Source organism: Artemia sp. Qi Xiang Cuo, chromosome 13 (genome assembly GCF_049724085.1).
Source record: "Artemia sp. Qi Xiang Cuo chromosome 13, ASM4972408v1, whole genome shotgun sequence".
In the NCBI taxonomy this organism is placed as follows: domain Eukaryota; kingdom Metazoa; phylum Arthropoda; class Branchiopoda; order Anostraca; family Artemiidae; genus Artemia; species Artemia sp. Qi Xiang Cuo.
In genome coordinates this window covers 15801264-15827042 of record NC_142806.1, presented here as the reverse complement: position 1 = coordinate 15827042, position 25779 = coordinate 15801264, and the positions used below count along the sequence as shown (strand labels likewise).

Here is a 25779-nt window from a genome sequence, read left to right as displayed (position 1 = left end):
AACCCTTAAAACAAAATCCATAAAACATTTCTAATATTGTTTCTTTTTTTAGGTCCCCGTCTTTGCTCGTGGAATGCTTAACTCCTGATTTTAGAGGAGATAAAGAATGTATCAAAACAGTAGCTGAGTCAGGACTAGATGTATTCGCCCATAACATAGAGACGGTAGAAGACCTGACTAGGCTTGTGAGAGATCCCAGGGCAAAATATAGGCAAGTTTTATAATAATTATAATCTTATAATAATTGTTATTGGTTATTAATGACTTATCAAACAGAAGAGTCAAACTTGCTTCTCTCTGTCCAGGAAATAATATTACTTTGGCAGTAGACTGTTAAACTGGTACATCACTCTAATTGTCAAATAGACCTTTTTTGATTCATTTTTTATTCTTCTCTGAATTTTGTTTTTATTGATTGTTACTCGAATGAAAAAGTGTATAAATTTTAGATCCCTTGTACTCTATGTCGAAAATTGTTATCTTGGTTTTTTATTTCTTTTCTCACATTATTCTTTCTTGTATGTTTTTTTCTGTACAGCTATTTTACTTTATGCCATTATTTGAATTTTAGATCACTTGTACTATATGTCGAAAATTTTTATCTTGGTTTTTTATTTCTTTTCTCACATTATTCTTTCTTGTATGTTTTTTTCAGTACAGCTATTTTACTTTATGCTATTATTTTAATTTTAGATCACTTGTACTCTATGTCAAAAATTGTTATCTTGGTTTTTTATTTCTTTTCTCACATTATTCTTTCTTGTATATTTTTTTCTGTACAGCTATTTTACTTTATGCTATTATTTGCATTTTAGATCACTTGTACTGTATGTTGAAAATTGTTATCTTGGTTTTTTATTTCTTTTCTCACATTATTCTTTCTTGTATATTTTTTTCTGCACAGCTATTTTACTTTGTGCTATTATTTGAATTTTAGATCACTTGTACTGTATGTCGAAAATTGTTATCTTGGTGTTTTATTTCTTTTCTCACATTATTCTTTCTTGTATATATTTTTTTTGTATGGCTATTTTACTTTATGCTCAGCTAAATTTTCGCCCTTTCTGTCTCTCTCTACTTCTACTACTGTCACTTTTTCTCTATCCCTCTCTCTCTCTTTCTCTCTCTCGCTCTTCCTTCTTTTTCTCACTTACTTTCGTCTCTGTCTTTCCCTTAATGTAAAGAGTTGTTTTTGTAGTCAAGTTTACCTTCTATTTTTTCTTTGCGATTTGATAACACTTTTTGTTCTCTATTACAGACAGTCTTTGGAGGTTCTTCGCTTTGCTAAGGAAGCTGAGCCTAATCTAGTCACAAAAACTTCGATTATGCTCGGACTTGGTGAAACTCAAGATCAGGTTAGGAAGACTATGGAAGGTAAGTCAGGGCATACACTGGATAATTCACTTTTTTAGCTACTCTAATGAGAAAAAAAACTGTTTTAAGGCCATTCGATACCATAAAGGATAACCCTATCTCATTCTTTATAAAGTTATTTAGTTGGTGTGGCCAAACTATTCAGAATTGTTTTGCCATTCCTAGTAATGCTTTTATAACAGCTCTGAATAACTGACAAAAACCTGAAATCAATATTTCAAAAAACTGAAATCAATGAAAAACTGAAATCAATAAGACCAAAATCAAGGACAGAAACCTGAATAAACGACAAAAAAACTAAAAGCCGAAACTGGTTTTCTGGGAAATTCTTTTAACCTCTCCCCGCTTTTGTGCCAAGAGATAAAGATATTCAGTTTAACGAAACTTGCATCATTAGAAAGTGTGAATTTTGTCTTTGTTATTAAATGGAGCAGAATTTTCTTTTTAAAGTTCAGGACAGTACATTTCCTAAAAATATTCTAGCATACCTGATTGGAAAACATTAAATATTGGCTCAAAATAAGTACCATTGAATAATTTGACAACTTTGAAAGTTTTCTGTTGTGCTAACCGCCTTGATTGAAGTCTTTGTCGATACAGGATGTATTATCCTGTATCGACATATATATCATAAATAATACAGGATGTATTATTTATGATATATGTGCATTGAATTGACAATGATTTGCTGTTAAGCTAATTGTTAAATTATTTTAACTAATTGTTAAATTAGTAAGAGAGTATTTTTTTTTTTTAGTTTTTAATGAGCCTCTCGTTGGCTTTGAATTGTTGGCACATTTAAATATTAATTTTTACCAAAATTGCTTCGGAAGCTCCCTGTGGTGCTGGGAAAATCTACTATTAGGCCCTTTGTCTTTGAGACTGACTTTACTGAGACTCGAAAAATGACATTTTTGGTTTCAAACGCCCTTAAACCTTGAACTGTGAAGTGATTCTAATAATCCTTTATAAATTTTCTCTCACAGATAATGCATAAAACTAAAACTACAGACTTCTGTTTGGTCCACTACTATTCAGAAACGTGCTGCCATCTATCATTCTGATCATCTTCTTCTTTTAACTTGATTACCCCTTGGGGTCTCTTTTGGTATCTGCTTTTTCGACATTTTGCCTCAGAACAATATTATTCAATATTCAAATAATTTTACTAGTTTGTCATACACGATCAGTGATTCGTAAAGTTCGAGATACCGTCTTCTGGTGGGCAATAATCGCTGGAGGAAGATACGTCAATATGAAAGCCTCCAGATCAGTCTACCGTGGAGTGTAAATAAATATTATTCACCTCTTCGAGGATACCAGCTGCTTTTATTCAAGAAGCGTTACGTACAACTTTTGTAAATCTTGGTTTAACAAAAAAAAGTATAGCTGCTAAATAATTTATTGTTTTTAGCTATAGTAAAAAAAAAATAACACTTAAATTGTGAAATAGCATTAATATTTCTTTTATAAACTCCCTTCTACAAATAATGTGCACAACAAAAGATTACAGACTTTTTACGTCACCAGCTTTGAAAATGCCCGCCTCTATTGAATATCTGTTTAAGATAACCTATGCTATAATTCTGCGATGACACTCACTTGTGTTAGCTTTGCATTTCACCCTAGAACAGTCCTCTGTTACCAAAAAATTAGTTTGAACAAGACTCCTCCCTCTTGTCTTCATTATCATCAAGAATTGTAAGTACTTGTAATAAAACTTTACATTTTATAAAAAATAACGAAATAAAAATAATTCTTCTTAGATTTTTTAAGACATCTTGATTTTCGTCTTTTAGACATAAATCTTGTCCCTTAAGTTCAATGACTAGTTGGAGCAGTTGAGGCTATCAACAAGTGAAAATGTCATCATTGTTATACATTCCTGAAAAAGGCTTATGCCACCTGTGCCTCTCCACTCAGACTATCTGTCTTGGGTTTTTTCTCCAATTAGCCATGGATTGATGGCAACTTCAATTCAAAAAAATTGATCGTATAAATTGATTAGAAAAGTTGTGTAACTAGTGACGATGGAGAACTTGTACAAATGAATCCATACTGTTATCTTGAACTAGAATTGGGGCAATTGTGTTACAGGGAGTTTTTTTTCTTTTTTTGGAATGATGGTTTTATTGTGAAAAGAACTAGGTCGTTTGTTTAATTTTTTTTTTTTTTTTTTTTTTTTGCTAGTTTGTATTCTGATGTTGTGATATCGAGCAAGGACATGGTCAATCGTGTACCGTTGAGTGGGTTTTCTTTTTGAATTTTTAATGGTGGTTATTGGGGTGACATATTGTGATATTGTGAACTAAAATATGATCGACTGTGCCTTTTTGTGGATTATTGTATTGAATATGTATCGCTGATTTTTATTGTCATATCTGACTGTGACGTAGAATATGGTTGATTGTCTACCAATGAGTGGATTTTCCTTTCCGATTTTCAATGTGTACTTTTACTGTGACATTGAAGTATTTCTGTCGCCCTCTTTTTGACTTTTGTCGTAGTCGGATTCTTTGGTCGAGGAACGGCTTATTGATTAGAAAGCTTTCCTTCTGTAGATCTTTCTGTAAAGCTCAGGAGCGTAATCACATTTTTTCTTGTTCCAGCAATTTCGCCGAATAATATTTAGCTTTTTTGTTGTCTGAAATACTAGACAACCATGCATTCGATGATTTGTGATTTCTACTCTTTACAGAGACAACCTTCATCAGCCCCTGTTTTAACTTTTTAGTTGAATTAAGTTTTTATCTAGACTGTCCATCAAAAACACAACTGATCAAAAGTTAAGAACACAAACCTGAAAGTTGTATTCTTTGAAATGCCATAAATTCTGCCGAACACAACAATTTTTTTTTAATTAATAAATTTTAATTAAATAAAAATTTATTAATTTAAATCAATTAGTTTTAATTAATTTAAATTAATAAAATAATGGTTAATATTGGGGGAAAAGTTAATTTACTTGTAGTTTGTATTGCCTGAAATACCAGAAATTTCACTAAGAATAAATTAGTTTTTAAAAAAGACGGGTGGATTTGGAAGTTTTCAAACTTCAAATTATTATGGTAAATTAAGAATTATTTTCAGTCAATTTAATTTTCTTATCATGGACACATTTTTACGGGAAATTCTTTAGGGTCTTATTGTCTGAAACACCGAAGTTCGATCAAATTATTTTATAAAAATAATGTGTCCTACAAAAACCCAATTGCATCTTGAATTTAATTTTTAGAAAGCAGAATTTAATTTTTAGAATTCAATTTGAAGTTTGATTGAATTTTGATTTTTAGAAAGATATACTTTTTAGAAAGCAGACGCCTAACTTCCAGGAGATTTAAACATGTTTCTTTGGTGAATTTAATCACTTTAATGAGACCAAACTTGGACTTGTTATTAAATAAAAAAAAACAAGTTTTTTTAACTGAAAGTAAGGAACGACGTTAAAACTTAAAAAAAAACCAGAAATTATTCCGTATATGAAAGCGGCTGTCCCCTCCTTAACGCCTCGCTCTTTACGCTAAAGTTTTTTATTATTTTAAAAAATAGAGTTGTCAGAAAGTCCAACTTTAGCGTAAAGAGCGAGGCGTTGAGGAGGGGACAGCCGCATTCATATACGGAATAATTTCTGTTCGTTTTAAGTTTTAACGTCGTTCCTTACTTCCAGTTGAAAAAACTTGTTTTTTTCTAATTTAATTTTTGAACGTTTTTGAATTAATGCAGGTTTCGATTTTGGCTCACCGTACATGAATAATTAAAACAAAATTTGCATATTAATTTAACCTTTATTTGGTTAAATGGCTTTCTCGAAACTTGTTTAATTTTATTTACGAACCTTTTTTATTAGTAATAAATAGCCTATACGTAACTTACGAATTAACTTACGTAACGAAATTATATATTCATATATTTTTAATACGTATATTAGGGGGTTCGCCTCCTTGTCAATACCTCGCTCTTTAAGCTAAAGTTCGAATTTTGTTCCAATCCTTTAAAAATGACCCCTTAATCACAAAGACCATTATTTAGAATAAATAGCTCTTATGAAAGTACTAAAAAATCTTTGGCTTAAAGAGCGAGGTATTGACTATGGGGTGAAACCAATCATATACGTAATACTTTCTGTTTGTTTTAAGTTTTGATGTTGCCCCTTATTTTCAGTTGAAAAACTTGTTTTTTTATATTTAATTTCTGATCTTTTTTTTGAATAATGCTGGGAAATCTGGTGCCCCCTTCATAGCAATGTCCCTTCCCCCGTGAAAACCTCCGTCATAGAAAGATCCTCCCACATAACCACCGACCCGCCCATCCCCCACTACCCTAAAAATTTCCCCCTGAAAACGTCTGTATACTTCCCAATAACCAATACTATATGTTAACATTGGGTAAAGTTCATAACTTTCAGCCCTCCCCCCGGGGATTTCGGGGGATTAAGTCATCCTAAAAGACATATTTATAATATTTTCGACTATGCCGAACAAAATGGCTATCTCAAAATTTTGATCGCCTGGCTTTGGGAAAAAAATTAGCGTGGGAAGGGGCCTAGTATCCCTCCATTTTTTTGGTCACTTAAAAAGGGCACTAGAACTTTTCATTTCCGTTCCCATGAGCCCTCCCACGAATTTCTAGGACCACTGGGTCGATACGATCACCCCTGGAAAAAAAAGCAAATAAACACGCATCCGTGATCTTTCTTCTGGCAAAAAATACAAACTTCCACATTTTTGTAGATAGGAGCTTGAAACCTCTATAGTAGGGTTCTCTGATACGCTGAATATGATGGTGTGATTTTTATTAAGGTTCTTTAACTTATAGGGGGTCTTTCCCCCTTTTTTTTCGAAAATCAGCCAAATTTTATCAGGCGCCTAACTTTTAATGGGTAGGACTAAACTTGATGAAACTTATATATTTGAAATCAGTATTAAAATTTGATTCTTTTGATGTATCTATTGGTATTAAAATCCCGTTTTCTAGAGTTTTGGTTACCATTGAGCCGGGTCGCTCCTTACTTACAGTTCGTTACCACGAACTGTTTGATAGACATTTATTATACTTATATACTTATTATACCTAAATATTTTTTCTTTAGCAATTGGAACCTATAAGCACACCTGCGTCGTGATAAACTATACACTACACTTTTTCCGTTTTATAATTTTTTTGGTATATATCAATATTGCACTAAATCATTCATTAAGTGCCGAAATGCTGCAAAAGAATCTTAAAGGAGCTGAGGATTATCCTAGGCCAGACATAATAAGATAAAGAAAAGTTTTAAATAAAAGACTAAGCTAAGAGTGAAAAAACTGACGTTTTTTCATTTTGGGTCGTAGTGTTTTTTTGGGTGGGGGAGGGTGGTATTACTACAAATTGGTTACCTAAGACAGACACATTGGCTAGCACACGTTGCCTGAGGAAAATGTCGGCCACTTGAGATATACCGGAGAATATTCCTCCTGTATCCCCCCTCTTCCCGTGTTTAAATCTTTTATTTTGACCACCGCTCAACATTCCCTGAAGATTCTATATTCTATTCTAGAATCTATATCTAGAATCTAGAATCTAGATTCTAGATTCTATATTCTATATTTTCCTTTTTCGATATGATGTTTGTTTTAAATAATCCGTAAATCCTTTTCATAGATTTTTTGTTGTTGTTATTTGGCATAACTAAGCATTGAATTCTTGTATTGAAATATTTAATATTTATCTTCCATTGGAGAATTATTTATCTTGTATCTACCGCTAGCCAAATTAGACTAGCCAAAAAGAGATTTTAGCCTGTCTTTGTTATACTTGAATGTGTCATGCATTTACTACTTTCATTAGTTTAAAGTGAAACAATAAATCTAATATTTGTACTTTATGTGATCCAAGCTATGCAATAAAAGTAATACTTTGGAATAAATATTTGGAAGGGATAAATGTGCCAAAATAGGATAATTGGTCTTTCCAAAAAGATGTTCTTATAGGCAATTCAACAATTAGTACTTTGAAGGGTTGAATACTTTTAATAATAAGCAAATTAATGCCTACCTTAGAGTTTAGCTATTTCATGATGCATTCAATTTTTTCCAATTCCTATTTGTTAACAAGGTGTTAGGATTAACCTACATTTTCTCAACCAATCACTGGATTTTTACCCAGTTTACTGCCAACTAACGGCTGTATTTTACTTCTGCTACAGCAATTGGCAAAGCTGCACTTTCTACAGCTTTAGGTTGATATAATTTTTTTGATCATTTTCTGCTGATTTTAACACACATTCTTTATTTTTCAAACTGATGGGCGTTTGTAAAGATAGAGCAACATTAAAAATTGAAGATCTTTTTCGTGAAAAATTGAGTCCTGGGGTTTCCCTGGGATTTTTTCGCTCATTTTCTGCTGATCTTGAACACACGTTCTTTATTTTTTAAACTGATGGGCGTTTGTAAAGACAGAGCAACATTGAAAATTGAAGATCTTCTTGGTGGATAATTGAGTCCTGGGGTTTCCTAATTGTTGAAGACGGATATCCTTATGTAAGTTTCCTCTTAACCAATTTAAAGATGTGGTTTCCATTTTTGGTTTCCTCGGTACTTCATCTAAAAAAGAATGCACATAATACTTTTTTCATCGACCTAATTTTTAGGATGAAAAACCCTGCCTTATTACTTTATAAAGGACGGCCAGTTCTACTTTGAAGTAAAGAAGCCTTTTTTCTATTTACAGATAATGAAAAATTTAAATATGGTGTGTAATATTCTGGCTATGTTATGTCTTCTGTCACCTTGTTATTTATTAGAATTTTTTACAGATTTGCGCGGAAACAATGTGGATTGTTTAACCCTTGGTCAGTATATGCAACCAACAAGACGTCATCTGAAAGTACAAGAATATGTAACCCCTGAACAATTTCTTGAATACGAGATAGAAGGAAAAAATATGGGCTTTCTCTATGTTGCGAGTGGACCTCTGGTTCGTAGTTCTTATAAAGCTGGTGAATTTTTCTTGAAGAACATTGTTGAGAAGAAAAAGAAAATAAGCTTGAATGAGTGAATAGGATTTATTGTTGTAAATTAATTAGCTGCATTGAGTTCCCACTCTACATTGTATTTCTGTTAGAAAATACATATATAAATCGTTGATCCACTGCCAAAACTCAACTTGAGGTAAGCAGGGTTAGTATTACGGCTATAGTAGTACGCGTTTCTTGTAATATGGCACTAGTGTAGTATTGCTAATTATAATGTGTTTATAACTTTCTTACATGCTTACTTCCCAGGATTTTCTAGTGTAATTGGATTGGCTGTATTGATTTTTCGCTTTAATTCTTTCTTATGTCAGAAAATCAATGTTAATCACGGCATCTTTGTCAAAACCTGGCCTGAGGCAAGCATGACTAGTGTTGCTAATAAAACTGTTAGTGTCACATTTTGGTGTTAGTGTTTATGTAACAAATTGTCTGTATTAGTACAATGTTATTATAGTATTATTCTGTATGTAATGCAACATATGTTCACCGCGCGTTAGTATAGTATACTAACTGTGTTAGTATAGTATAATGGTTGGTTCATCCTACGTCTGAGAACCTTTCACACCAGCGTAGCTTCAGACTTTACGTTACGTTAGGAAATATTACGGAGCATATTGTGTCTTTAGCTTAGGCAGTGCTAAGCGGACTAGAGCTCTACTTAAAATTTTACGTTATGCATAAACTTGCATTCCGTAAAATTGTAAATTTTACGTTATATATCAAATTGCATAACGTAAATTTGAAAATTTTACGTTTATGTTTTACTATGGAAAAGTCAAAATATTAGTAATAGACAGGAATTTCTTGAGGAGAATCTAATAAATTTGGAAAATACGTTCACAAGCTTTTCCTAGAAAGCCTTTATTTCTTGATCATAGCTTGAGTCTCCATTCCACGATTTTAATTTTTTTAATTACCTTAAATGGCACTTGCCAGCGAGTTAAGGTGGCTATAACCTCCTGTAGTTCTCGCTGGGTTGGAAATGATGTTATCTGAATATCACAGGAGCATTCCAGTGATATTTCCACTCGACACTTGCCCACTCAAAATCAACAGCCTTTTTAAAAGAATTTATAGAGGAAGTTGAAACAGTAGAATCAAAAAGACTGTTCCAGACTGGCACTGCTCAGATAGAAAAAAGTTCTGTACTTCTCGTCTTTTTATTTGTTTCCTTTGCAGCTTTAATGAAAGACCTCTTGTTGAAGAATATAATGTAGAGCTGAATAACAGGTTTATCATATTATTGTGAAATATTGTGAAATTCTTCATACAATTACACCCCCCCCCCCTTTGGTGTCGGTAAACTAATGAGGGGAGGTTAAGTTTCTTCAAGCGGTCAGGGTATACAATATCTTTATGTGGAGCCGATAATTTAGTAGATCTCCTTTGAACTCCTTCTAATAATGTAATGTCACTTTTATATGAAGAGTTGCTGATTGGGTAACCAAACTCCAGATGAGGGCGAACAAGAGTGGTGTACTATTTTTTAATTACCAATGGATGGTGAGAAGAAATTGTTCGTTTGATCAGACCAAGTGCTCGATTAGCCTTAGAGACCTGTGACAGTGAAATTTAAGCTGTTTATCAACAGCTACACCCAGATCTTTCTTATTATCTACTGAGTCCAAATTGATAACTTGACCCGAAGTATTTTGCATGTCGTTTTGAGACAGGAAAATCTATAAAAAAAAAGTCTCGGCTAAACGGCTATGTTATATATTTGACTGTTATATTTGAAGCCACCGGGCTCGTGATGCCACTATACGTAACGTAAGTTAATATTAAATAACTTGAATGCTTAAAAAAAAATGTCAGAAGCATCAGGACATACCTAAATGTTAGTAAATTACTGATCATGTGAAGGGTCAGTGTGCATTTTTATAGGCATGCCTTTACATCTAGTGTAAAGTATACTGCGTTTGCGCTATTAAAATAAATACAGTTTCAAATCGTAACCAAGTATCGTTTTGAGACAGGAATATCTCTAAAAAAAAGTCTCGGCTAAACGGCTATGTTATATATTTGACTGTTATATTTGAAGCCACCGGGCTCCGTGATGCCACTATAAGTAACGTAAGTTAATATTAAATAACTTAAATGCTTAAAGAAAATTGTCAGAAGCATCAGGACATACCTAAATGTTAGTAAATTACTGATCATGAGAAGGGTCACTGTGCATTTTTCTAGGCATGCCTTTACATCTAGTGTAAGGTATATTGCGTTTGCGCTATTAAAATATATAAAGTTTCAAATCGAAACCAAATATCGTTTTGAGATAGCAAAATCTCTAAAAAAAAAAAAAGTCTCGGGTAAACGGCTATGTATATTTGCCTGTTATATTTGAAGCCACCGGGCTACGTGATCAATAACGGCCATAACAAGGACTTCCACTTACTTTTATCTCCGTAGAAAAGACATCTCTTGCACAGCTTCACCTCTTGCAGCGTTTCCGCTATTAGAATTCATAAGACCTCAAATCCTTGCCTAACTAAGTATAATTTTTGATAAGAGAAGCCTCGAAAATAGTCTTTAATAAATGGCTAAATTGTACATCTGCCTGTTATATTTAAAGCCACTGGGCTACGTAATAAGGAATGGGCCATATCAAGGATTACCACTTACTTTTTTCCCCCTAGAAAAGACATATCTATTGTAGCTTCACCTCTTGCATTGATTCCTCTATTAGAATTCACAAAATTTCAAATTCTTGCCAAACCAGACCTCATTTTGTGATGGGAGAAACATCAAAACAAGTCTTGTAAATGGCTTTGTTATATATCTACCTTTTATTTTTGAAGCCATCGGGCTATGTAATGAGGAACGAGTCATATCAAGGCTTTCCACTTACTTTTTTCTCCCTTGAAAAGACATCTCGAGTTTACCTTCACCTCTAGTATAAACATCGTCGCTGTCACACGTCAAGGTCACAACTGAAAATGTTGTACACAATTTTAGGTGTGACGGTGACAATATAAAATAACTGCTTTAAAATGAACTGTAAAGAGTAAGTAATATATAACTTTTTATAGAAATGATATATTTAAAATAATACAAAAATACACTTTTCACCGTATTAATTTTCCAATGTTAATGCTGATTAACTGGATATTTCCTTCCATATCACATGGCCCTGCTAATTCACTTTTGAGAAGAGCTTAGCAAATGGTTTTTTATAGGTATCTCAGAAATGTGAAAATCTCAGAAACGCTCTTTAAGCTATATCTACCTACAAATCTCTTAGGAAATGGAAATCAAAGAATATGGGTAACTTATATAATTTGCCCATACTTTTAAATGTAAACTGCAATATAATTTTAATTTGAGCCTTTTTCTACAGTTCTTTTTAAGGTTTTATTGTATTCGGTTGAGTAATTATCCTCCTCCTCCCCCCCTCTCTCTCTCTCTCCGATATATTTTGGCTTATGTGTCTGATGAGGATCGTTATCTATTTTGAAAAAAAAAATCAAATGTTATAATATACCAAGTGTACGGTAAATAGAAGCGGATTAATCGTCTTTTTCGTGATTTTGGTTTTATCCTTAAAGAGGGGATGAGGGATAGATAGAGTCCCTTTGGCCCTATGTTTGTCTTTCTTAGATTTCTTTCTGTCAAGACACTTGGACATTTATTTTGCAGATAGGTACTTTATCATCTTGTAATGGATCTCCAATTTCGTTCCTCGTAACTTTTGAAGGAGATCAAACGAATCCTGATGCGGCACTGGGAACTAGCAATGATGTAAAACCTGACTCATCATCGAGAATTGACAGTGATAGGTCATGCTTTCTTTGGCCAGCAAATTTACACAGCCAAACGGGAAGCAGTGGCGAACTAAAGGAATAGTTCTTCACGAGGATTTTCTTTTACTCTCAACAGTCTGTTGTTGGAGCATAGAGATTTATCATAATAGTAAGATTGTGGAAGCTGCTCTATCTGAAATTAAAGTACAAGAAATTTTACAGTTCATGACAAGAAAAATATTGAAAATTGAAAATAACTTTTTATTCCTTAAAAAGTATAGGGGCTCCAGAAGCAGAACTTTTTTCCTAAATATTGGTCAAACTGGCAAAACAATCAACTTTCATCTCTCATGTATCATGTTTATATTTTATCAATTCAACATAAAAAGAATTAGATAAAAAAAGATATTTTGTTCGTTTTTTACTCAAAAATTTCCAGAAAACAAAAGCTCAAAATGACATTGTGGATGATATTTACAATTTTTCATCATGCTCTCCTTACGTCTATATTGTCAGATGATCATTAAAGTCCATCTGAAATAGCCTAGGGTCGGTTTTGCGGATCAAGTTATAACTTTTAAGGAGTGTCGATTTAGGCAAGTAGACCCCAAACCGTGACTGAAGGGGAGAGAGCAGAAAAAAAGTTTCGATTTCCAATCTGTTTAGAATTTTTGATGTCATTAGTTCCTGTTGGGATAGAAGCCATTCCCGGTGAAGTAGCAATAAAGAACAGAAGAAACCATGTGTACCCATATTATTGTAATAGCATATCTGTATCATCTCCGTAACCGCTTTATGGGGTCGAGTTGAAATTTTCAGTGACTGTTATTGGGCCAGGTGGATCTCAAATTTTGACGTGCAGACTAAAATATTTTGGATGAACAAAAATGGGGCCTTAAATTTCATCTCTCCAATCAGCTTGAAATCACATTCATAATTTTTTTGGCCAGGGGGACCCCTTCGTGGAAAAAAAAATGATTTTAGCAGGTGTAGCACGAAAATGGGCCTGAATTATTTTTTTTTATCTCTGATAGGCTTGTAACTTAAAGGGCTAGGTAGACCTCAATGAAATCAAAAATATTTTGAGATTAATTGTATCGATATATGATATCTGAAACTAGTTCAAAATTTTTTTTTTAGCTTGGATTATCTCAGACTTAAAGAATATATAGAAAAAGAAAAGAGGACCTCAATGAAGACGAAAACTATGAAAAAAATATTGCATTGACTCGAGATTCCCAAATGAGCTGTTTAGCGTTTGACTGTTGGTCAACCGAACGTAACTGTAAAAAATATTAAAAAAAAAACCTATCACACATATTTGCAAGCCTTGACTAGCCTTCTGATATCAATTTTTAGTTTTGTTTTGTCAATATCATGACAAAAAAATCCCAATGCTTGAAATACTCATTGTTTTCAGTAAAGTGCAAATGACACTGCCTTTTAGAAGGTTTTAGGGGTTCAAGCCCTATTTCCATTTGTGGTAACTTATGTCTGTTTTAAGTTCTATTTGATTACTTTTTTAAATCTATGTATCTTTTTAGGATTCACCCATAACATTATCTGTTATCTTTTGTTTGATTTGAAAATTCAATTTAATTTCTGCTCGTTTTTATTTCATTTTGTTCATTAGTTGTAATTTCTGTTCGTTTTAAGTTCAAATTATTATTTGGCCTCATTTCTACTTTTCTTAGGTTTTAATACGGCTCTTTACCTTTTTTGTAAAATATTTTTTAGATTAATATACCATAAAACTAGGCTCTAACAAAAATCGATTTTAGCTATGGCGGCCAGATTTCCCATTTCCGTTCACCAGACACAAAGGATGTCTTCTTGTGGGTGAATATTTGATTTGTGGTTTTGGATAAGAATTGAAAAATTCGTTCTTCTGGCATAACAATTCTAAAATAAATTAAATTAAAAGTTTAAAATAAATTAAATTTAAATTAAAAGTTTAAAATAAATTAGATTAAAAGTTTTATGTTTGTGTGCCAGTGTAAATTTACTATGGCTTTTTTTGTGATAGTTGATTCACTATCTACAGTACAGAAAGAAGACATCGCCTGAAAATTGAAAATTTATTACTTTGACAAAAAACAATGCTGGTTGACAACGTTTTTAAAGTGTGGACGCTATTCTATGAATTCAATGACCTTTCCTAATATAATAGAAATTTCAGTAAAACTACACTGAAATCCTGACACAATTAGATTTTCCGTGGGCAGGACATAAACGCGCTTGGTAACCAATGAGAATCCAGAAAATGACGATATATCATGCGGTGTTCATTTGAGTTTTGCCTGTCTGTAGTGAAAATACGCTTAGATGTCAATTAATAATCAATACAGCACTTTGTTCCAATCAAAAAGACTATATTACATAAAACGGAAAAATAAAAGTATACCAAGAACGCATAAAGGCTGCTGGTTTCTTGACGCATATAGAGTTTGCGGTATCTATATTTCTTTTTATTGAAATTTGTTATTCAAAATTTCTTTCCTATCTAATGTTCTATGGATACAATGGAAAGTGTGTCAACCAATCCGAATTTAATTTTAGCGGCATCTATGACAAAAAAATATCCTATTTTCATTTGAAAACCAACAGATATTTTCACTCATTTTTTTGCATTAGCGTCATCACAAGATTTAATTTTCTATTTGGAAAGAAAATTTGTTTTATAGTTGAAAATGGCTTCAAGAAAGACCCTTCTCCTTCTTAACAACTTGAAGAAAGATGCTAAATTCTTTTCAACCTCTTCCAAGGTATGCCTATAGTTAACGTAATTTGTTTTGTACAGTTAGGTTGTTTTTGCTTTATCTCCATTGCTTAGGCTATTTCTTGTCAGAACTGCTAGTGGTAAAATTCTACTTTAGTAACTTTTGGCTATCTTGGAAAGGGGTTGGGTTAGGAAAATGAAACTTTGGTCAATATCTACCAAATCATATTATTGAGTTAGGAATAAAGTGAATACACCATTCGATTCCTTTTTTTATGCTGATTACAAATATGGTAAAATTCTACTTTAGTTACTTTTGGCTATCTTGGAAAGGGGTTGGGTTAGGAAAATGAAACTTTCAGGGATGGATGTACATGCTAAGGTTTGTCCCGGGAAGGTACTTTGAAGTACCTACCTCCACTCATCCCCTCTCTATATAATGGTAAATTACTGCACATTACCAGTTGTTTTTAACTCATATTTCATCCTATATTACTATCATAAATATAAATCACTGCTTACCTTACACAACTTCTGCTTTTAACCTTGTTCATTAAAATATATTCCAAAATCCTATTTAAATCCTAAGCCATTTAATTTTCAACCCATGCCAACTTTCTTTATGGTATATGAAACCAGATTTGTTGTGATGTCTCACTTGCCTTATCAGAAACCCTTACCCTTAAGGGTAGCAGGCACATGCCAAACAACTCTGTTGATAAGACCATTTAAACTGTATTAATTAGGGAAAGGATCTGACAAGAGAGACCAGTAAAAATAACCCAATCCTTTTTAGAGGACAAATTATGTCATGGGAAGATGTTTTTGAAATTCCCCTTCCACCCAAACTTAAAATTTTCTAAAATTCTGCTTTAGAAGCTTTTAAAATATTTCTAAAGCACTAAAAGATAGAGTGCTAAAAACATCAGAATCGACTTCAGAGGACAAACATTGTTACGGGAAGATGTTTTTGAAATCCCCCTTCCCCTTCCAAAATTCTACTTTAGAAGCTTTTTAAATATTTCCAAAGCACTAATAGATAGAGCGCTACAAATATTGGAATCAACTTCAGAGGACAAATTATGTTATGGGAAGATGTTTTTGAAATCCCCCTTCCCCCAAACTCAAAATTTTACTTTCAAAGTTTTTTTTAAATATTTCTAAAGCGCTAAGACATAGAGCGCTAAAAACATCAGAATCAACTGTAGAGGATAAATTATGTTATAGGAAGATGTTTTTGAAATCCCCCTTCCTCCCAAACTCAAAATTTTCTAAAATTCTACTTTAGGAGCATTTTAAATATTTCTAAAGCACTAAGACAGAGAGCGCTAAAAACATCAGAATCGACTTCAGAGGAGACGTTATATCATGGGAAGATGTTTTTTAAATCCCCCTTCCCCCCAAACTCAAAATTCTACTTTAGAAGCTTTTAAAATATTTCTAAAGCACTAATAGATATAGTGCTAAAAACATCAGAATCAACTTCAGAGGACAAATTATGTTACGGGAAGATGTTTTTGAAATCCCCCTTCCCCCAAACTCAAAATTTTCAAAAATTCTACTTTAGGAGCTTTTTAAATATTTCTAAAGCACTAATACATATAGTGCTAGAAACATCAGAATCGACTTCAGAGGACATGTTACATCATGGGAAGATGTATATAAAATCCCCTTTCCCCCCAAACTCAAAATTTTCAAAAATTTTACTTTAGAAACTTTTTTAATTATTTCTAAAGAGCTATTAAATGTAATGATAAAATCCTCATACTCAACTTGACAGAACATATTATTTTAAGGTAAGATGTTTTATAAATCCCCCTTCCCCCCAAACTCAAAATTTTCAAAAATTCTAGTTTAGAAGCTTTGAAAATATTTATAAAGCACTAATAGATGTAGTGTTAAAAACATCAGAATCAACTTCAGAGGACATGTTATATCACGGGACGAGGTTTTAAAATCCCCCTTCCCCCCAAACTCCAAATTTTTTAAAATTCTACTTTAGGAGCTTTTTAAATATTTCTAAAGCTCTAAGACATAGAGCGATACAAACATCAGAATCAACTTTAGAGGACAATTTTTGTCTTGGGAAGATGTTTTTGAAATTCCCCTTCCACCCAAACTTAAAATTTTCTAAAATTCTACTTTAGAAGCTTTTAAAATATTTCTAAAGCACTAATATATAGAGTCCTAAAAACATCAGAATCGACTTCAGAGAACAAATATTGTTACGGGAAGATGTTTTTGAAATCCCCCTTCCCCCCAAACTCAAAATTTTCCAAAATTCTACTTTAGAAGGTTTTTAAATATTTCCAAAGCACTAATAGCTAGAGCGCTACAAATATCGGAATCAACTTCAGAGGACAAATTATGTTATGGGAAGATGTTTTTGAAATCCCCCTTCCCCCAAACTCAAAATTTTCCAAAATTTTACTTTTGAAGTTTTTTTTAATATTTCGAAAGCGCTAAGACATAGAGAGCTAAAAACATCAGAACTTTAGAGGAAAAATTATTTTAAGCGAAGATTTTTTTTTAATGCCCCTTCCCCCCAAACTCAAAATTTTCTAAAATTCTACTTTAGGAGCTTTTTAAATATTTCTAAAGCACTAAGACATAGAGCGCTAAAGACATAAGAATCAACTTCAGAGGACACGTTATATCATGGGAAGAGGTTTTTAAAATCCCCCTTCCCCCCAAACTCAAAATTCTACTTTAGAAGCTTTTAAAATATTTCTAAAGCACTAATAGATAGAGTGCTAAAAACATCAGAATCAACTTCAAAGGATAAATTATGTCATGGGAAGATGTTTTTGAAATCCCCCCTCCCCAAAACTCAAAATTTTCTAAAATTCTACTTTAGGAGCTTTTTAAATATTTCTAAAGCACTAAGACATAGAGCGCTAAATACATCAGAATCAACTTCAGAGGACACATTATATCACGGGAAGAGGTTTTTAAAATCCCCCTTCCCCCCAAACTCAAAATTTCTACATTATAAGCTTTTTAATATATGTATATGGCCCGACCAAATGTAGCTATACATCCCTCCGTCTAATCTTGAGATGTCTAATTAGATTCTGTGATTTTTAATAATATACCAAATGTCCACAGCCATTCAAAATTGTAGATTATAAAAGCTACGACTCTTTGAAAATAAACCTCTAGATCTAATATTTGGATTGTTAAAAAACATAAGAAACACGTACATTGTACCTTTTCGGTCATGAGACGAGGTTTTGAAAATCCCCCGCCCCCCAGCCATTAATATTTTTTAAAATTCTAGTTTAGGAGATTTTATTTTATTTATAACTCACTATTACCTGGATTACTAAATATCTCAGGATCGACTTTAGATAACAAAGTATCTCATGGGGCGATGTGTATTAAATCCCCCTTCCCCCAAACTAAAACTTTTCCAAAATTCTGCTGAAAAATCTTTTAAAATATATCCAAATCAATAATAAATCGATCGTTAAAACATCAGAATCGACTTTAGAGCTCAAATATTGTTTCAGGACGAGGTTTTTGAGATCTCCCTTACCCCCAAACTCAAAATTTTACATTAGAAGCTTTTAAAATATTTATAAAGAACTAATAGATAGAGTGCAAAAAACATCAGAATCAACTTCAGAGGACAAATTATGTTACGGGAATATGTTTTTGAAATCCCCCTTCCCCCAAACTCAAAATTTTCAAAAATTATACTTTAGTAGCTTTTTAAATATTTCTAAACCACTAAGACATAGAGCGCTAAAAACATCAGAATCGACTTCAGAGGACACGTTATATCACGTGAAGAGGTTTGTAAAATCCCCTTTCCCCCCAAACTCATAATTTTCCAAAATTCTACTTTAGAAGCTTTTTTTATTATTTCTAAAGTGCTAAGACATAGATCGATAAACCCCTAACAATAATCCGTATAGTATTTTTCTTATTATGTTAATATTTTTTTTAAATCCCCCGACCCCCTTAACTAAAAATTTTCCAAAATTCTACTTTAGAAGATTTTTAGATATTTCTAAGGAACGAATAGACATAGTGTTAAAAAAATAAGAATCGACTTAAGAGGACACTTTATATCACGGGAAAATGTTTTGAAATCCCCCTTCCCCCCAAACTCGAAATTTTCAAAAATTCTACTTTAGAAGCTTTTTAAATATTTCTAAAGCACTAAGACATAGATCACTACAAACATAAGAATCATCTTTAGAGGACAAATTATATTATGGGAAGATGTTTTTGAAATCCCCCTTCCCCCGAAACTCCAAATTTTCTAAAATTCTACTTTAGAAGCTTTTAAAATATTTCTAAAGCACTAATACATAGATTGCTAAAAAAATCAGAATCGACTTCAGAGGACAAATATTGTTATGGTAAGATGTTTTTGAAATCCCCCTTCCCCCCAAACTCAAAATTTTCCAAAATTCTACTTTAGAAGCTTTTTAAATTTTTCCAAAGCACTAATAGATAGAGCGCTACAAATATCGGAATCGCCTTCAGAGGACAAGTTATGTTACGGGAAGATGTTTTTGAAATCCCCCGTCCCCCCAACTAAAAAATTTCCAAAATACTAATTTAGAAGTTTTTTTTAAATATTTCTAAAGCGCTAAGACATAGAGCACCACAAACATCAGACACTACTGTCTAGTATAAAGTAAGTTATGTGAAGAGGTCTTTTAAATCTCCCTTCCCCCAAAACTCAAAATTTTCACTTTATAAGCTTTTTTACATATTTATAAAGAGCTAAGACATAGAGCGCTACAAACATCAGAATCAACTTTAGAGGATAAATTATGTTATGGGAAGATGTTTTTGAAATCACCCTTCCCCCCAACTCAAAATTTTCCAAAAATCTACTTTAGAAGCTTTTAAAATATTTCTAAAGCACTAATAGATAGAGTGCTAAAAACATCAGAATCGACAAGGATATCTACATCTGTTAAGAAGCGACTATTTCAAATGCAGGAAAAACACATACTAAGTTGACCTATCTTTCCAATATATTTATAACCCAATTCACTGTTATCTTTGTTTGACTATTCCTGCTGTTTAACAATGAAACAATTAATTAAAGCCGCAATAGATATTACGAGTTACAGCTTCAGTCTGTAAATGGCAATTATTGAGATATGTCTTGCAATTTTTGTGAAATAAATTTCTGTGGTGGTATCGTTCAATTTTCTACTGTTGAGGCAGTCTTAGAGTTGTATTATAACCATGGCATGTTATTGAGAAGCAGGAATTGCGATATTTGTGGCCAGATTTGCGTAAAATATAGAAATTTGTTCCGTTGCCAGAAGTCTAGGCTTATACCTATCCGAGGTGGCCGTGAATATTCTCAGGTAAAGTGTAATTTTTCAAAATCGATCTATGACAAAACATGGATGGCTCGTTCACACCTTTCTAAGCTAGAAAATTTCCGTTTTTGATGATTTGGCTTCAAATACCGCCTCCAAGGGAGGATTTCATGATCAACAATGTTACTTGTTGTAAACAAATTTTTGTGGATTGGAGCCGGTTCTAAAGAGAGGTTTGTATGTACATGTCATTCAAACTTTGCTCCTTTGGGAGGAGAAGGATTCATTGTTGAGACAGATGAAGCCAAATTTGGGAAGCGTAAATATAATAGTGGTCGGATTGTCAAGGGTAAATGGGTATTTGGTGGAATAAAGCAAGGAACTGGTAATTCATTCATGGTTTCTGTGCCGGATAGAAGTAGTGCCACGTTGTTGGGAATTATCCAAAACCAAATCCTGCCAGGGACAACAATTATCAGCAACTGTTGGAGGGCCTACGATTGCCTGGCTAGCCAGGGCTATCAGCATTTACGCGTCAACCACAGCATAAATTTTGTTGACCCTGCAACAGGTGCTCACACACAAAACATCGAAAGACACTGGCGTGACGTTCGAGACAATAGACCCAGATATGGCAAAAGAGAAGAACATATGGAAGGATATATGGCAGAGCACTATTTAAAAAAAAAAAATTCAATCTCCTTGAGAATGCACCATTTCATGAAATATATATCGGAGCCTTATAACCCCAACTAATTTATTATTTTATGGGCATTATTTACTAATTAATTTTTAAAACATTGTAACAGAAAATTTGGCAATTTACGGTATCTAACCCCATTTGTTTTTAAAGCAATTCAATTGTTTTTTCCAAATAGTTTAGTGTAGCAATCTTCATTCTTGAAGCTACGAGACGTTATTAAAGTGTAAATAAGGAGGGGGAGAGAGGGGGCAGAATTACATATTTGACTATAGAATAATCGGTACTTTTGCATTATAAATAACCCACCACTATACACAAAAGAAGTTAAGTTTGGTTACTGATAATAAAGTAAAATAAAATTGTATGAAAATATAATTTTAGAAACAAATTTGGGGTATATATTGGCTCATTAAGGGGTGGGGGTAAATCAAAGCATATATTAAATACATAACCTAACCCAGGTACCTTTTTCCCTCCCTAAACCCAAAAAACAACAGTTTAAATATTGTAAACGCAATAAAAAATCACGCTTTGCGATCCATTTATCTAACAAAAACCCGTTTGTCTGGTTTCCTTGTACAGTATATAGCGGTGGGTTATTTATAATGCACAAGTACCGAATAATCTATATTCGTTTTGATTATTTTTTTTTTGGAAACCCCTTAACATTTTGAGCTGGGTAACCACATAAAACATATTCAAATAGCTTAATCCTATAATGTTGAAAAATATTGCTTTTCTTTTTTACATCTGACATTTAAAATATATAAAAAATTTTGGAACTTATATACAAAATTTCTTTCGAGGGTGCAAAGGTTATTTGAAAGGAGATTTGATAGCGGGGGGAGGGGGTGGGCGGGGGCGGTGGTCAGAAACCTGCTCGTGGTGCCCCTGCTTCTAAAGGAGGTGCCCCTGCTTATCTATAAAGAGGCAACCCACCACAATGTTAAGCGATCTCAGGTCCTAGAGTTCGCAGAGAGACGGCGGAGATTGCATTTTGTAGCCCAAGCTCAAACTAAGAAACGTGCAAAATTTCATCCTCCTCCGACTTTATCTTCATGGGGTAAAGTGGGTCAGAATTTCGACCCTCCCACCACAGCCCCCCGTTAACGTTGTCCGATCGGGCTTAAATTTATAGGTTAAGCTTTTCTAGGGCACGGAAGCTTATCCTCGAAATTTTAGCTCAATCCGATCACTCTTACCCTGTTTTCCAAAAACCAAATATAGCCTCTTAAAATTCATTTCTTTTTTTTTCTTATCCACGCCTACAGGCCACAGTTGGCAACTGAACCGGGTGAATGAGGACTCATTCGAAGCAGAATTCGACCTGTTAGGGCCTTTTGATATTTTCAGACCGAAAAAAATATCCCCCAAATTTACATTTACGAAAAACCTCGTTTTCCTATAAGAGTCCGCTATAAGCGGGCTCTTATCGTTTTCCCATAAGAGCCCATGAAAACGCGGGCTCGTTTTCCTATAAGAGCCCGCAAGCGATTTCCGGTCCTAGCGGTCGCAGAGAGACAGCGGTAATTGCATTTTGTAGCCTAAGCTCAAACTAAGAAACGTGCAAAATTTCACCCCCTCCGACTTTATCTTCATGGGTAAAAGTGGGCCGGAAGTTTCGACCCTCCAACCACAGCCCCCCTTTAACGTTGTCTGATTTGGCTGAAATTTAGAGGATAAGCTTTCCTGGGGCCTGGGAGCTTATTTTCGAAATTTCAGCTCAATCTGATCACTCCTTCCCTGTTTTCCAAAAACCAAATATCAAGTTTTGTGGGGATTTACTTGCGTCAAAAATAGATTCCCCTTACTAAAAAACAATTACAATTGTGTCTCTTTAGTACAGCGGTCGATACTCATGACTGTCAGGCGGAAAACCCGGGTTCGATTCACCGTCAGAGGAAATTTTTTATATACTGAATTTAAAGTTTAAAAAAGAAACTCAGTTTCTTTTTTAAATTATTTGAAAAAAACTACGTTTTCTAAAGAGTTAAAGAGGCTGAGTTACAAGGTCGACCCTTAAAACAGCCTGTCGAGAAAGAAAAGAATAATACACAATCATCTAACAGTTAGTCAAGCAATAATAAGTAATAAACTGTACAAAAACGTGCAGAAATTATTTGAAAAAAACTACGTTTTCTAAAGAGTTAAAGAGGCTGAGTTACAAGGTCGACCCTTAAAACACCCTGTCGAGAAAGAAAAGAATAATACACAATCATCTAACAGTTAGTCAAGCAATAATAAGTAATAAACTGTACAAAACGTGCAGAAATTATTTGAAAAAAACTACGTTTTCTAAAGAGTTAAAGAGGCTGAGTCACAAGTTCGAACCTTAAAACATACAGGGATTAGAAGGTACAGTTGGGGGGCTGCCGCCCCCCAAACCCCCTTTTTCGCAGCCTTTAAAAAAAAATGTTAAACTGAAAGTAAGGAGCGACATTAAAACTTAAAACGAACAGAAATTATTCCGCATATGAAAGGGGCTGTGCCCTCCTCAGTGCCTCGCTCTTTACGCTAAAGTTTTTATTGTTTAAAAAAAAGAGTTGTGAGAAAGTCAAACTTTAGCGTAAAGAGCGAGGCGCTGAGGAGGGCACAGCCCCTTTCATATGCGGAATAATTTCTGTTCGTTTTAAGTTTTAATGTCGCTCCTTACTTTCAGTTTAACATATTTTTTTTAAAGGCTGCGAAAGCGGGGGTTTTGGGGGGCGGCAGCCCCCCAACTGTACCTTCTAATCCCTGTACGTTTTAAGGTTCGAACTTGTGACTCAGCCTCTTTAACTCTTTAGAAAACGTAGTTTTTTTTCAAATAATACTAATCTAATAATACTAATCTAAGCTGACCATTTCGTTGCAACGTGTTGCACCGGAATCGTACTCTAAAATCTGGTTGATAAATTGCCTGTCTAACAAATTTGTCTGAGTTTCGTAAAAGGGGGAAACAACGCCTAAAAGTAAAAGATTTTAATAAAACTCATACCATCAAATTTGTGGTTCTTGGCAAATACCCGCCGGAAAATCCCCCCGGAAAATACCTCCCCGCAGAAAATACCCCCCCCCCCATGGGAAATACCCTCACGGAAAATCCCCCCTCCCCCCAAAAAAATACCCCCGTGGAAAATAAGGCTTTTCAAATTTCAAATTATCAACCAGATTTTAGAGTATGAAGGGGGAATGGGATGAATGGTAAGGGGGATTTCTAAAACTTTGAATATCCTTTAAAAATTTGTGAGCTATAGCAATGGCACCATACAAAAGAGATCTTATGCTTAAATGAAGTACAACAAAATTGTTTTCTACTTCAATAATATGGTCAATCCCAAATGACAAGGTAATGAATGTACGAAATTGCATTTCCTAAATTTTGGAACTAAAACATTCATATGTCTCAAAATTCGGTTCAAATGTCTGAAATTGCATTTTCAGAACTAAAGACAGAGAAAAAGAAACTGATAACTGAAAATTAAGGTAAAATGTTGCTTTGTCAAAATTTCATTGGGTAATGGGTATTTGAAAAACATCTTACCATGACATAAAAAACATCTTCCCGTAACATAAATTGTTATCTAAAGTTGATTGTGAGATTTGTAACGCTCTATGTCTTGGCGCTTTAAAAATATTTAAAAAAGCTTCTAAAGTAAAATTTTGGAAAATTTTGAGATTGGGGGGAGGGGGGTTTTAAAAACCTCTTCCCGTGATATAACGTGTCCTCTGAAGTCGATTCTGATGTTTTTAACACTCTATCTATTAGCGCTTTAGAAATATTTTAAAAGCTTCTAAAGTAGAATTTTGGAAAATTTTGAGTTTGGGGGGAAGGGGGATTTCAAAAAAATCTTACCATAACATAATTTGTCCTCTAATGATGATTCTGAAGTTTTTATTGCTCTCTGTCTTATAGCTTTAGAAATAATTAAAAAAGTTTCTAAAGTAAAAAGTTGGAAATTTTTGAGTTTTTGGGGAAAAAGCGATTTAACAAAAATATTCCCATGACATAAATTATCCTCTCAAGTTGATTCTGATGTTTGTAGCGCTCTGTGTCTTAGAGCTTTAGAAATATTTAAAAAAGCTTCTAAAGTAGAATTTTGGAAAATTTTGAGTTTGGGGGGAAGGGGGATTTTACAAGCCTTTTCCCGTGATATAACGTGTCCTCTGAAGTCGATTCTGATGTTTTTAGCACTCCATCTATTAGTGATTTAGAAATATTTTCAAAGCTTCTAAAGTAGAATTTTGAGTTTGGGGGGAAGGGGGATTTCAAAAACATCTTCCCATAATATAATTTATCCTCTGCAGATGATTCTTATGTTTGTAGCGCTCTATGTCTTAGCTCCTTATAAAAATGTAAAAAAAGCGTAGAAAGTAAAATTTTGGAAAATGTTGAGTTTGGCGGGAAAGGGGATTTTCAAAACATCTTCCAGTGATATACCGTGTCCTCTGAAGTCAATTTAAATGTTTTTAGCACTCTATCTATTAGTACTTTAGAAATATTTTAAAAGCTTCTAAAGTAGAATTTTGGAAAATTTTGAGTTTGGGGGGAAGGGTGATTTCAAAAACCTCTTCCCGTGATATAACGTGTCCTCTGAAGTCAAGTCTGATGTTTTTTGAACTCTATCTTTTAGTACTTTAGAAATATTTTAAAAGCTTCTAAAGTAGAATTTTAGAAAATTTTAAGTTTGGGTGGAAGGGGAATTTCAAAAACATCTTCCCATGACATAATTTGTCCTCTAAAAAGGATCAGGTTATTTTTACTGGTCTCTCTTGTCAAATCCTTTTCCTTGTTTGGCATGTGCCTGCTACCCTTAAGGGTAAGGGTTTCTGATAAGGAAAGTGTGACATCATAACAAATCTGGTTTCATATACCATAAAGAAAGTCAGCATGGGTTGAAAATTAAATGGATTAGGATTTAAATAGGATTTTGGAATATATTTTAATGAACAAG

General features: G+C 33.5%; 2 protein-coding genes across 2 annotated transcripts in view; both read left to right on the top strand.

Moving 5' to 3' along the window:
• The window catches only part of Las (lipoyl synthase, mitochondrial), a 54593-nt gene extending 46092 nt beyond the window's left edge, over nucleotides 1-8501 (top strand). Inside the window, exons 5-7 of the mRNA XM_089099536.1 lie at nucleotides 53-211; nucleotides 1259-1374; nucleotides 8171-8501. Of these exons, the coding sequence (XP_088955662.1) occupies nucleotides 53-211; nucleotides 1259-1374; nucleotides 8171-8412 (517 nt within the window). The 3' untranslated portion in view covers nucleotides 8413-8501. The remainder of the gene's footprint in view (nucleotides 1-52; nucleotides 212-1258; nucleotides 1375-8170) is intronic.
• Nucleotides 8502-14736: 6235 nt separating this feature from the next.
• Nucleotides 14737-25779, top strand: part of Mdh2 (malate dehydrogenase 2) — a 43285-nt gene continuing 32242 nt past the window's right edge. Inside the window, exon 1 of the mRNA XM_089099358.1 lies at nucleotides 14737-14894. Within this exon, the coding sequence (XP_088955484.1) occupies nucleotides 14820-14894 (75 nt within the window). The 5' untranslated portion in view covers nucleotides 14737-14819. The remainder of the gene's footprint in view (nucleotides 14895-25779) is intronic.